At 33.4% G+C, this 13,115-nt stretch overlaps 4 protein-coding genes across 10 annotated transcripts in view; 3 read left to right on the forward strand and 1 right to left on the reverse strand.

The window, feature by feature from the left end:
- LOC107641167 (phosphopantothenoylcysteine decarboxylase-like) overlaps positions 1 to 1,456 on the forward strand; it is a 2,290-nt gene extending 834 nt beyond the window's left edge. For both annotated transcript variants that reach the window (XM_021103557.1, XM_016344672.2), the window contains 2 exons: positions 73 to 446; positions 980 to 1,456. In XM_021103557.1, the coding sequence (XP_020959216.1) occupies positions 93 to 446; positions 980 to 1,231 (606 nt within the window). In that variant the 5' untranslated portion in view covers positions 73 to 92 and the 3' untranslated portion in view covers positions 1,232 to 1,456. The remainder of the gene's footprint in view (positions 1 to 72; positions 447 to 979) is intronic.
- On the forward strand, positions 2,291 to 6,343 carry LOC107644233 (probable protein phosphatase 2C 8). 5 transcript variants are annotated; one of them, XR_002347249.1, is made up of 10 exons: positions 2,291 to 2,630; positions 2,842 to 2,950; positions 3,726 to 3,762; positions 3,902 to 3,946; positions 4,277 to 4,329; positions 4,461 to 4,647; positions 5,169 to 5,252; positions 5,376 to 5,465; positions 5,563 to 5,610; positions 5,913 to 6,293. XR_002347249.1 is itself a non-coding variant. In XM_016348044.2 (10 exons), exons 1-10 carry the CDS (start codon positions 2,383 to 2,385, stop codon positions 6,021 to 6,023), a joined length of 987 nt encoding a protein of 328 aa, XP_016203530.1. In that variant the 5' UTR covers positions 2,291 to 2,382; the 3' UTR covers positions 6,024 to 6,343. The 5 variants fall into 5 exon arrangements, 4 of the variants coding, with proteins under 4 accessions (XP_016203530.1, XP_016203531.1, XP_020958482.1 ...); XM_016348044.2 differs by having other exon boundaries at positions 4,461 to 4,622; positions 5,913 to 6,343; XM_016348045.2 differs by having other exon boundaries at positions 2,329 to 2,586; positions 4,461 to 4,622; positions 5,913 to 6,343.
- On the forward strand, positions 6,353 to 10,449 carry LOC107642095 (WAT1-related protein At3g18200-like). 2 transcript variants are annotated; one of them, XM_021102822.1, is made up of 8 exons: positions 6,353 to 6,412; positions 6,766 to 6,793; positions 8,461 to 8,523; positions 8,626 to 8,742; positions 8,888 to 9,122; positions 9,206 to 9,364; positions 9,455 to 9,606; positions 9,854 to 10,449. In XM_021102822.1, coding segments are annotated over exons 2-8 (894 nt in total). In that variant the 5' UTR covers positions 6,353 to 6,412; positions 6,766 to 6,791; the 3' UTR covers positions 10,020 to 10,449. The 2 variants fall into 2 exon arrangements, with proteins under 2 accessions (XP_020958481.1, XP_016200898.1); XM_016345412.2 differs by lacking the exons at positions 6,353 to 6,412; positions 6,766 to 6,793 and adding an exon at positions 7,335 to 8,377.
- On the reverse strand, positions 10,417 to 12,746 carry LOC107641168 (phosphopantothenoylcysteine decarboxylase-like). Its single transcript, XM_016344673.2, has 3 exons — positions 12,497 to 12,746; positions 11,423 to 11,812; positions 10,417 to 10,961 (listed from the first exon to the last, which is right to left on the reverse strand). Exons 2-3 carry the CDS (start codon positions 11,783 to 11,785, stop codon positions 10,719 to 10,721), a joined length of 606 nt encoding a protein of 201 aa, XP_016200159.1. The 5' UTR covers positions 11,786 to 11,812; positions 12,497 to 12,746; the 3' UTR covers positions 10,417 to 10,718.

The following is a 13,115-nucleotide window of genomic DNA, read 5'->3' on the forward strand; positions in this document are numbered from 1 at the left end:
TAAGGCCGTGCTCATGAACTTGTTACAAGAATCAATAAAATCTGATATTGGAAAAGATATTGTGCCTTGCAGAACAAGACTCAGATAGTGTGATGGCCTCATCATATACTGTAAGGGGAAAAACATACGCAGATGTGGTGGCACTGCCTCCAGTGGCACCGCCAAAGAAGAAGCAAATCCTACTTGCCATTTGTGGATGCCAGAGTGCTGCGAATTTTGGACAATTGATCCAAGCTTTCTTGACATGGGCCAAGGTAAAAGTCATTGTCACAAAATCAGCAAAGAAATTTGTTAGACTACCAATCCAATACGAGGTGGACGTGTATATGGACGATGATCAGTGGATCTTGTGGGAGAAAAAAGAGGATCTATGCCTTCATGCTGCGCTTTGTATATGGGCTGATGCCATGGTCATTGCTCCATTATCTGTACATGCCCTTGCAAAGGTATCAATAAGCTGCTCAATTTTTCAGATTTTATATGTAATTTAGATGAATGTGGATGTGCTATATGTGTTCTCCTAGTGTTTTGGTTGGATTTTGGTTTCGACTTCAACAGGAATGTCGATCAATCTTGTATCAAGATCTCGATTCGGAGACACGCTTCATGCTGTCCCCTAGTTGCTAGCATTCTAATTTGCTTTGACTATCTGTGTTTGGTCGAAATAATTTTCACCTCTACACCTAGTTACTAAGAATCATGTAATGTTAAGTTGGTATATATGTTTGTGTGTAAAGTTATCGTCATGTGTAGTTGATAGTTAAAAACTATTAGATGATAATTTAGTCAAACATATCAAATTATCTAACATTCTCATGAATCTTTACCATTAGTTATTTGCATGTTCTATCTTTATTACTTGTATAAAGTTGAGTTGTTATGTTAATTGTATGCATCTTACAAAGAGTTATTTGCATAATTGCATGTTTCATTTTTAACTTCTATATATAAAAGATGTGTGATATTGCTGTTGTTGTAGATTGCAGAAGGGTTTTGTGACACTTTGCTAACAAGTGTTGTGAGAGCATGGGACTGCGTAAGAAAGCCATTGTTTGTAGTACCATCCATGGATCCTTTGTGGAAGGAAAATTATACCACATTGAGAAACTATATTTTCCTTCACGAACTTGGGATCCTTATAATCACACTGTTAATTCAGAAGCAAGATGGGAAACTGCCTGAACCTGATGAGATTTCCAAATTTGTGAGAGATAATATATGGTGCATTTGAAGAATGTGAGAGTCAAATTTCAGATATATGTACTTAGAGACAAATCTAATGGATTTAGATTTGAAAACTGTAACACGTGATATGCATGTAAGCAAGGTAGCTGAATTCAATTGTTTGATGCATGGTGGATAACACATTGTTTGGGAAAGTTTTTCAACTTTCTAGATTTTACTTTGTTAATACTTCCTAGAACACATGTTTTGAACTTCCTAATCGATGTTTTTATTTCTTTGGTTGTAATCGATTCTCTTCTTATTCATTAGTGACAAGGGGATTTAAATCTAGAATTTTGCACATGTTGCCCAAAACTTTTATGACCAAATTACTTTTTAGAGGACACGTTGAACTTTTTTCTTAAAAAGAGTTTCAAATAAGGACAATAACAATAATATATTGTCTATCAACCATGCAATTAATTACTATAATTCTACCAAATTTTTAGTTAGATTATATATTTGGAGATTTATAATTAAATTCTTGGTTTTGATAAAAAAAAATTTAATTAAATCGTTATTAATAAAAAAATCATATTTAATAAAATAATTAAAACAATTGAGAGATCCATTTTCAAATGTTATAATTTTTTTAGGATAATCCTCGAATATTATGGAGCCATCCAAACAAAAAAATCTAATAAAAGCATTTAAACTTTTAGGAAAAAAATAATATTTTCTAATTAAGTTCTAAATTATTTTTAATATCAAAATGCTTCATTCAAGAAAATATTAGAGGCTAGACTCTTTTTAGTCATTATTTTAGAATAGAAATATAAAAAAGAAAAAGTCTAGGGCCAGCAATTTTATCAAATTCTGGCTAGCATGTAACCATCAAAGAAGAGTGAGCCATTGGATGAAATTTCATATTAATCTCACACCATTAAAAGCTTTATTGATGGCTATTTGATGGCTATAAATTCCAAATGTTGCTGCCCCCTAGCATTCCTCTATAAAAAAATTGAAAGACAAAAACAAAATTTTAGAAGAGATAAATATTATTTAAAATTAAATAAATTTTAGTATTTATTTATTAATTATTACTACTGTAGACTATAGGTGAGTAGGAGAGATTGGAGATCATTGTAGTAGGCTTAGGGTTTTCACTTTTCAACGATTTTAACCTTCAAGTCGTGATTGGAATTTGTAAGAGCGAAAATGGACGAAACCACAGAGGGCAAAACCGTCACGGTGGAAGTTGAACCCAAAAAGCGCGAAGCTGATTCGGAAAGCGACGATCTTGTTGATGTTCCCTCGAAGAAGCCAAAGACGGAAGATTCTTCGGTTGTCGAAGCTTCTTTCGAAATTGATGCTGATGCAGCTGAGGATAAGGGTTCTAGGCACACAATGGAAGATGCTTCGGTTGTTCTCTTAGACGCAACTTTAGATTACCCTGGAAAATTAAGGTTATTATGATTATTATTATTATTATAGATGATGAATAATCATTTTGATTTATCACTAGTGTTTGTTCCTCTTTTATTTTCTAACAAATAAATGGTGTGATTTGTGGAAATAGGGTTGTGGATAATTTGTTGCCTGTTCCTGAAGTCAAATTCATTTCTTGATTTTTTGCTTTCTGTTCTCTACTAATGATTATGAGAGCTTGGTTTTCAGGTGTGCACATTTTGCAATTTATGATGGGCATGGAGGACGGTTGGCTGCAGAATATGCACAGAAGCATTTGCATGGGAATGTTATCTCAGCTGGATTACCACGTGAGTTGGTGTGTTTTGCTTGGTCTAATTTTATGCATACTGTAGCAAAATAATAGTTGTTCTGTATTTACTTTCTAGACAGTTAAATTAGTTACTATATGTACAGATACTAGAATCTATTAGTTCACTTAGTTAGGCTCAGTTTCTTAGATAGAGTTAACACTACATTACACACAGGGTAACTCAAACTCTTCTATTCATTTATTACAAACTTCTATGATCCTCATCAGGCCTCTGTTCTTTCTCGATTGTCATATGAGATACAGTTGAAGTTAACTACAGTTAAGGGAAACTATGCAACTGCAACCATTCTTATTGTTGGTTGACTGAATCATCAAGGAAGATGGTTATGAAGTAACAAAAATATCAGTATCATTTTGCAAAGTTTTGTTGAAAGCTGTTGAACCGTAGGGTGTGTACCCTTGTTCTAACTGAGATTTTATTTTGAAGAACATGAGGGGGCACGAGAGGAATCCATATATTGTCTGTTAGGCCTTTTACAGCAGATTTGTATAGTGAGTTGATGAGATGAGTCTCCATAGTCAATAAAACAATTAATGGAAACATGAAAGCCAGTTTTCTTGATCATAAGCTCATAAGTAAAATGGAAGTTTCTATCAAAATGAATTCTTCTGGTCTCCTTGGGAGATTTCTTTTTCTTCTTTTTCAAAATAAAAAATATATTCCTTTCAACTTCCGTATTCTTTGATATCTTTGCCCTCTATTGCTCTCAGTTTTATGTACTTTTGCCTCTAATATCTTGGTTGCTTTGCTTTGTTTCAGTTGGATGTAAAGGCAGCTAAAAGAGCTATACTTGATGGTAAGCATTCAAGTTTATGATTTTCGTTATTCAATCCCTCATTTGTATATTGCGAAACTGAATTGTGGATGAATACTTATATTCATCTATTTTTTTTGGTTACAGAATGTTCTCATATGATGTTTTTATTCTGATTTAGGTTTTCGTAAAACCGATGAGTCTCTTCTTCAAGAAAGTTCTGAAGGTACAGTTTGATTGCTTCGATTTGTTAATCTCTTGTTATAGGTGGCTGAATTGTGCTTAAATTTTGATGTTAATCAAGTTTTTACTGGGGTTTTAAAGTTTATTGGTTTGAAGTCCATGTGATTTTTTGTTTTATAATTGGTTAACAGTACAATGTACTTTTTCCCCCTTGGTATTAAAAAAAGGAAATGTATCACACTATGCTGCAGGCCACTTGCCTAGGTTTTTGAATTATAGATTTCGATACAAGTTAATTAATAATAATTAATATAATCTTTAGAGATTTCTTTCATGTTATTTATATCTTTATGAGTCTATGTACTGCTACCAGGGGGATGGCAGGATGGTGCCACAGCTGTCTGTGTCTGGGTATTGGGACAAAAAGTAAGCTTGTGTTTACTTATTCTCTATTTGCCATCCAAATAGGGTCTGCTCGTGGTTTCTCAGTATTCTGCCAAGTCATTCATAACCTGTTTTTCCCCAATTTTTTAACACTGTTTGACGACTGTTTTTAGGTTTTCGTTGCAAACATAGGAGATGCCAAAGCAGTTTTGGCTCGGTCAGCTATAAGTGATGGATCCCAAGGTAATTCTGATGGAGCCCATGCACTAAAGGCCATTGTTTTGACGAGAGAGCACAAACCTATCTTCCCACAGGAACGTGCACGCATTCAGAAGGTTCAAAATGCTTCAATGATGATTGGTTAGATCTTTGGATTTATATATAACTGTTACTTGACAGTTCTCAGGACGTGCAGTTGATCTATAACTTTTGGCTCTATGCAAAAAAACTTAAGTTACCATTTCCATCTCTTTATATAAAACTTTCCACACACTTCCAACTAATGTACCTTTTCACACATAATTGGACACAGCAACATTCTGGTATAAAGTTAAGCATCCATAATAAGAATTTTGATTTAGCATTCAGTCTTATGTTGCCAGAAGCTTTAATAACTCATGATTCACAATCTTATTAGGACCAGCTTATCTAGTAAGGTGTCAAATTCAAACTAGTTCGAAAATTGAATTAATGAGAAGCCCATGACTGTATGTCTATGTGTCTGTATATAGCTGTGCTTTGAAGAACTTTCATTAGTCCCTTGAAGCATTCATTATCTGTGATGCATTACATTTAGAATTGTTGGTTACGTGACTTATCTATGTAGGCCTGGTGTTGAGTTTCATCAATTGGTTCTCTATTCTGATCACTTCAATTTGCAGGCTGGTGGTGTTGTAAGCTCAAATGGGCGATTGCAAGGGCGTCTAGAAATTTCTAGGGGTTTTGGAGACCGGCAGTTCAAAAAGGTTTGCTGCTAACTTAGAAAGGCTTCCTTGTTCTCTTTGTCAGTTAGGCAATAAAATTTATCCATACCATGAAATAGGCCTAAAACAGGAGTTTAACGTTAAAGAAAAAAATACCATTTGCAGGTGGGTTGTAGTGCAACCCCAGATATCCATTCTTTTGATCTTACTGAGAGAGAGCATTTCATCATTCTTGGCTGTGATGGCTTGTGGGGGGTATGTTTTCTAGGATCCATCATTGTCCTATTTAGTTGTTTTGCTGGTTTGATTAACTGTTATGAAATGAAATGAAATGAGATTTTCCGGATGTCAGGTATTTGGTCCCAGTGATGCTGTTGATTTTGTTCAGAAGTTATTGAATGTAAGGAGTTTCTTGTTTGTTCTGACAACTTGCAATCTTGTACTAGTTATAACTTATACGTTTACATTTTAACTGGTCAAACTATTTCCATTAATATATGTGCCTTGCTGTATACCTGATTCTTAACATAGAGGTGTTTTAATTTTAACGTTTATCGCAGTGGTGCTTGTCTAATGTCTAATACACACAACACAAATAAGCTGGGTCACAATCTTTAGTTTCCACAATGTTCTTATTACTGCTTTTATATTTGATAAGGATTTTGTCTTACCTGAGGAAAACATTGAATTGAGCCTTTGTAGGAGGGGCTTAGTGCTGCAGCTGTGAGCCGCCGTCTTGTAAGGGAAGCTGTACGTGAGCGTCGCTGCAAAGATAACTGCACCGCAATTGTTATTGTATTCAAGCGCAGTTAACTTACTGATGACACCATCTCCATGTGTTACAATAGCTGAGGCTCAAATGGAATCGCGGTTTGTTTAGCTAATAGCTACAGCTTGAGAGTGTACAATGTGTGAATTGCCTACCACAATGCATAAGTGGTGGCTCACAAGGCATAAGTGTGCAATGTTTTTAGCTTATGCTTATGAAACTGATGCATGATTGTTGTAGTTGTGGTCATGTTTGAAGCAATGGATAATTGTGATATACATGGTTGAGTAATGGTAGTTAGTTTCTTTGTTGAACATCATTTTGTTTTGGACTCAAATGAGATCTTCACACTATGAATTTTCAAGTTTGAAGCTGATAAGTAATTTTTTGTGCAGAAGTCCATGACCATCATCACTGAAGTTACTCAAACCAAGTACAATTCAGCATGCTGAGCTTGGGAAAAATAATTGCATTAAAAATGCGTTTACAATTTATTTTTTTTTTTAAAAATGTTTAAATTAAATAGGAGAATGTGTCTCTATAAACCCCCTATCAATCAGTGAATTTATAATTTAGCAAATAAAAAATGTTTCCCCAACTGCACACAATGTATCTTCCACAAGCAGCCACTTAACTACGAATATTCTCACTTGCTAAATTTCATCTTTGCCATTTTCGTAAATTTATTTAAGACTCGTGAAACAATCTAAGGTTCATGCATATGCACATTGAGTCAATAATTTTCCTGTCACTGAGGCACTAAGATATTCCTTTCATGTTTTTTAGGTGAGCTAAGATATTCCTTTGGATGAATGTAAGATATAAATTATAATTAATATATAGTACACATGTTAAGGTTTATAATTCAAGATTAGCTTAATGATTTACTATCAAATTTACAAAGTAACATTTTGGCTCTTGAATTTGAAGTTATATCTTATTGAGCTATATTATCGTTATTGATGAGCATTTATTAAGTGGCATTTTAAGAGTTGAGAGTTGAGACCTTGAGGGGGGAAAAAGAAAAGAAAAAGAACACATTTCTCTTTCTGAATCGGTCAAAACAAAGAAATAACCATAAAATATGCAAAAATTATAAAGTCTTGCCTGTTTGATTCATGTTTTTATTGAATGCATTCAAAATAATTATTTGAGTCCGAAGCAGACAATGTCATTATATTATCATAAATATGTGGATTAGATTTGTGGAAAAGTAATCAAATATTCTTCTATAATGATTATTAATTTATTATGTACAGAGACTGAAAATTGTGACAACGGTCGCATTAGACATAAAGTCAGAAGTGAGATAAAGGGCTAATGGGAACATGGTAATACAAATGATGAAGGTTGGTCACTCTCTAACTGCCTGGCTAACATGATCTACCTATAATTTGTCTCCCTAAATTATTCAATCTAAGGTCAACGAGAAAAATATGAAAAAATAAAAAATTTTATGTATGCCAAAGTAAATATCAATAACTTAGGACATAAGTTTTTCTATAATTTTTTATTAAAATAATGTTCACACAATTCTTTGTGTATCTTACATATTTTTTTATGGTTCAAAAGATAAATTTTCATGGTATAAAATAGAAAATATACAAAAAAAGGTGTGTATAAAAGTAATGCATCATGTAACGTTTCTCATTTTTAAAAAAACTTTGTAAATTGCTTTTAGGCAAGTTTAGTTAGGAAAATAGAATAAAAATATAGAGATACACAAAAAGAGTGTGTTAAGTGTTAGTGATATGAGAAAATTAATAAAATAATAAAATAGATGTTAATGACTCTTGAATTTATAATGTTTATAATATGTAAGCTTCATTATCTTAATTCAATGATAATTAGATATTTATTTTTTTTATTTTACCAATTTTCTCACTTTAAAAAAATTTGATCCGACAAGATGCATTATGGGACAAATCATATTTATATATACAAATTTATGAAATGTGGATAAAATACTAAAAGATTATTGTATTGTTTTTTCGTTTCTTTTTATTTATTTTGTCTTATCTAAAAGGTCTAATTTAGACACAATCTTACTAATTGCTATTCTAATCATCAAATAACGTGCCTAACTACTTACACTAAAAACTTAAAATAAAAAACTGTATAATTTTAATATTCCTTCAAGATTTCAATCTATATATAGACAACTGCTCTATATTGTTGCCCCCATAACAAGTCTAAAGCAGAGAAAAATGGGAAGCAATATTGTAAGAGAGAAAGTGAAGCTTCTTGTGGCATTACTTGCACTGCAATTCTGCTTTGCAGGATTTCACATTGTATCAAGACTTGCACTAAACATTGGTGTTAGCAAAGTTGTTTACCCTGTATATAGAAATCTAATTGCTTTGATTTTGTTGACCCCATTTGCCTATCTATTAGAGAAGTGAGTTTCTTCCAATTTTCCTGCCATAATATTCTTTATGTTAATCATTTTTCTGACTCTTGTTACATATGTTTTGTAATTAGGAATCAAAGACCATCTCTTACACTATCTCTATTGGTTCAGTTCTTCCTATTAGCATTATTGGGGTAAGCATGTATAGATATAAGATTATATATAGTCATGATTGTTGGATTCCTATTAGTTCCAATAGTTCCTTCTGTTCTGTGATTTTTCATTGGATGTTGTAGGATCACTGCAAACCAAGGCTTTTACTTGTTGGGATTATATTATGCTTCTCCAACTTTTGCCTCTGCAATGCAAAACTCAGTTCCTGCTATCACTTTTATCTTGGCCTTAACTTTAAGGTAATCAAATCAAATCACCTCATCACATTTTACGATTAGCCTCCTCTATAGGGAGGTCAATGTAAGCGTGACGAATCAAGAGGATGCTGTGTGTAAGATCAGCTAAGCTTCTCAAAACCTTTATAGCTGTTGATTTCTTTGCCAGGCTTGAGAAAGTGAACATGGCAAGGAGAAATGGATTAGCAAAAGTTATAGGAACCATTGCAAGTGTTGGTGGTGCTACTATTATTACTCTATACAAAGGTCCTCCTCTTCTTCAGTTACAAAGCCATCAAACACTTGGAGATCATAATTCCGAAGAAATGCAACAAAATTGGAGATGGGGTTGCATATACTTGCTTGGACATTGTTTTTCATGGGCTGGTTGGATGGTTTTTCAGGTCAGATCATAATGATCATGGTTTTTTATTGGTTGGACATTTGTTTTATATATCTCATAAATGCAATAAGAATTTCTGTGCAGGCTCCTGTGGTGAAGAAGTATCCGGCGAAACTTTCGCTCACCGCGTTCACATGCTTCTTCGGATTGATCCAATTCTTGATCATAGCAGCCTTTGTAGAAACTGACTTGAGAAATTGGAAGATAGTATCATTACAAGAGCTTTTCCTCATTCTATATGCTGTAATCAATATTCCTTAACTTCCAACTCTCAAATATTAAGTACTTCTATCTATAAAATGTGAAAAGTTAATTTCAATTTTGATTACTTAGGGAATTGTATCATCTGCAATTGTCATCTTTCTTCAAACATGGTGTATCCAAAAGGGTGGCCCTGTGTTTGTTGCTGCCTTTCAGCCGTTGCAAACAGTCCTAGTAGCTCTCATGGCAGCAATAATTCTTGGTGATCAGTTATACTCTGGAGGGTATGAACAAAATTTAATTTGTTGCACCAAATTTTATTTTTATATGAAGGAAAAAAAGCTACATAAAATCTAGCTCTAATTGTAACATTTAATTCTGTGTTTATGAAAAATTTAAAATCGAATAATATTAATGAATGAAAATGGAGTGATGTGAATATTTTGAGAGTACCAATTAAATGTGTTCTAAGATTATATAAATGTTTCTGTTGAAAAGGAATGATTCATTCAAGTTTTTATTTGATTACAGGGTTATTGGTGCAATCCTCATTGTGCTTGGTCTCTACTTAGTCCTATGGGGAAAAACCAGTGAAAAGAACATTACTGAACCACCATCATCATTAACAAAGCCCTTGTTGCTGAATGAAGAGGAAGAGATTAAAGTTGATGATGCAGCTTCAAAAGACATACCATGAGAATGAGAGAGAGGGGTATCTGAACCACCAAATCAATGGTTATTTGGTTAACAACTTAGCATCAACAATATTGTTATCACATAATTATATTTATTTATGCGTAGCTGGCTAAGCTGGATTATTAATAATAGCACTTAACGTGATGATGACATTACATTCACATGTATATATATTATGAGCTTTATATATGAAAAGCAAATTTCCTACATTATTTGTTCATGTTTTGATACCATTAAATATAAACAAAGAAAAACAATTAAAAAATCTGGTAAACAATTAAAAAGATTTTAGACTTAATTTGGTGGGGTGCGCCAGGCCCATGCAGCAGTGTAAGGCTTGGGCGACGCTTGACAGGCCCAGTAGCAAGCTACTGTAATGGCCCATCCCCCTCAAAAAATAAATTTAATATCGTGTGGACCAATGGCCCACATATCAGATATTAAACTGATAAGAACAGATACTACACTTGATCTTAGCCAAAAGGCCGAGAAAGGTATGCTTATTAACGCGGCTTACTTGGCCTTTTATATTGATTCACAGAACATCACTTTTCACTGTCCAATGATGTGGTACTCTTCTTATACAACAAACAGCACAATATCAGTCACTCTTTTTTCTTGTTGATTCACCAAACAAAATGAACTCAGCTTACTGCATACCACAATTATAGACGCGTAATCTTTCATTCTTCTCAGTCTTTCACTTGATATTTATTTTCACAAATTCAGAAATGATTTCAGGATCAGGCATTTGCTTATGAGCGTTGTCTCCAGCTAGTGTGATTACATAGGGACCAAGTACACGAAGGGAATGAAGCTGTCTCTCTGTTAAAGGATTTGCCCCCATCAAAGGGTCCATCGATGGCACGAGATAGAGCCTCTTTTCGTAGTCCCATACTCTTATGATAGTTGTTAGCAAATTGTCGCACATCCTTCCAAGAATCTGCAACCATAAACATGCAAATGAAACAACTCTTATGTAAGATGCAACTTAATAACAGAACATTACATTTCTTAGCAATAAGTAGGAATATAAACTAAATAGCATGATGTAGATTTATTTGAATTATTACAAAAACATCCTTAAAATTGAGTTGTTTAGTAAACAAACAAAAGGGGCATTGTTGTAAGCAAGATATGAGTTCTTGTACACATTAGTTTTGATCATATAACGCAGCATATGATTGTTTTATACACAAGTCAGGTTCCAATCATGCGAGTAATGCAAAAGTAGAACATGTAAATCACTCTAAATAAGATGCAAACATACCGATCGAAACATTACATGATTTTTAGGAAGCAGGAAAACACATATATAGTACATATAAACTCTGATAAGCAAGATCTAATTCTTCTTAGTACAAAGTAATGTTTCTAATCCTATCATGTGAGTTTATTGATTACCTTTGCAATGGTATTTGCAGAAATTGGAGCAACGACCATGACATCAGCCCATTTAGAAAGAGCAGAGGGTAAAGGCGAACCGAGTAGAGGACCTGATTCTGACCAAACCCTCCCTTGATCTACATCGGAAAACATTTGCACATTATGTGGAAATGATGATTTATCAAGAAAAACCCGTGCATTTTCTGTGACCACAGTATTTATATCTGCCCATGTCAAGAAACATTGGCAAATCTGTCCGAATTTCGCAGCCGATAGGCATCCACAAGCAGCGAGGAGAACGCGAGGCTTCCTTGGAGGAGGACAAGGCTTCGGCCATGTAAAATTTTGCCCTACACTTTCCTCAGGTAATAATGAAGCCATCACAGTTTTGTTCTACAGGTACAGTATCTGTAAATATCAGAATTGCTATTAGACTTAATAAACAAAATGCATAATAGGAAAGAGGATTATTGATTCCTATAAAAATATCATAAGCACAGCCTCATAAATATGAAAAAGAATGATCAAATGGAAAATTTCTAATGGGTGGGAATGGGAATTACTTCAAGTCAAAGTTCAATATCACATTTCCAGCACCAAAACAAGAAGAGAAAGAAGCTTGAAAAGAGACATATATCAGAAATTGTAGCATAAGCCTGTTTCTAGTTTCAAATCTTCATGCAAGAAAGAAGACAAAAGACACAAACAAATGCACGATGAGAGAGAGAGAGAGACGTTGATAGCATAATGAAGCTAAAAGAAACCAAAAAACCAAACCAAATTTGGTTACACAATGCTACGTTATAGTAGTTGCTTCCATTCAGAGCAGAAAGAAGTGATGAACCGTTTCATGATGACTTAACAAGAAGAAGAAGAGAATAACTGAATCTTGAATCAGAACGCGCTATTCTCTCAAACATTGCAAGAAACGCATGACCCATGATTGAAGATACAATAAAAAATGAAAATTCCCACAATAATAATAAAAAGCCTCAATAATGATAATCAGAGATATCATCACCAAACCAAAGGGAAGAAAGCAGAAAGAAGAAGCAAAGAAAAGAATGAATTTAGAAGGAACAGTTGTATCACCTTCTGAGATTTTTTTTTTTTTCTCTGGTGAATGAATATACAGTGAGTAGAAAACCCGCCAGAATAAGCTTTTTGAGTTTTGGCAATGGTGATGGCTGATGGGTTTACACTTTACACACTGAGTTGGTTTTATATGGTAGTGGGGTTCAAGCTTTTCATGATGAATATGAACCTTGAAACAATAACCTTTTAATTTGGAAAATTGGATTAAATTCACAGTGAAATTAACTGAATCTTATATTTATTACCTTTTACCGGATCGTCATTTTCATCGTGTCAAAAGTTTTACATTATAAACTTAAAAAAGCATTTTAATTAAAAAAGAATAATCCATTTTCATTGATCAATTTTAGCTAGTTGCAAAGGGGAAAAAACTTGTAGAATTTAATCATACTCGCTACATAATCATTCTATTAAAATTTTACTTTTGTCACCCTTACAAATTTATCTTGTCATTTTGAGATATAATTTTGGGATTTTATCAGAAATAATTATTTTTCTATATCTGATTTTGTAAACCTAAATTTAGTAATGTGATTTGTCATGGTTAATAAGTATTTGCTTCTAATTAATCTTGGTGTCTTTTTGAATATATGTGTAGCTGTCTCTGATTGTTTAT

Source organism: Arachis ipaensis, chromosome B05, assembly GCF_000816755.2.
Source record: "Arachis ipaensis cultivar K30076 chromosome B05, Araip1.1, whole genome shotgun sequence".
Classification (NCBI taxonomy): domain Eukaryota; kingdom Viridiplantae; phylum Streptophyta; class Magnoliopsida; order Fabales; family Fabaceae; genus Arachis; species Arachis ipaensis.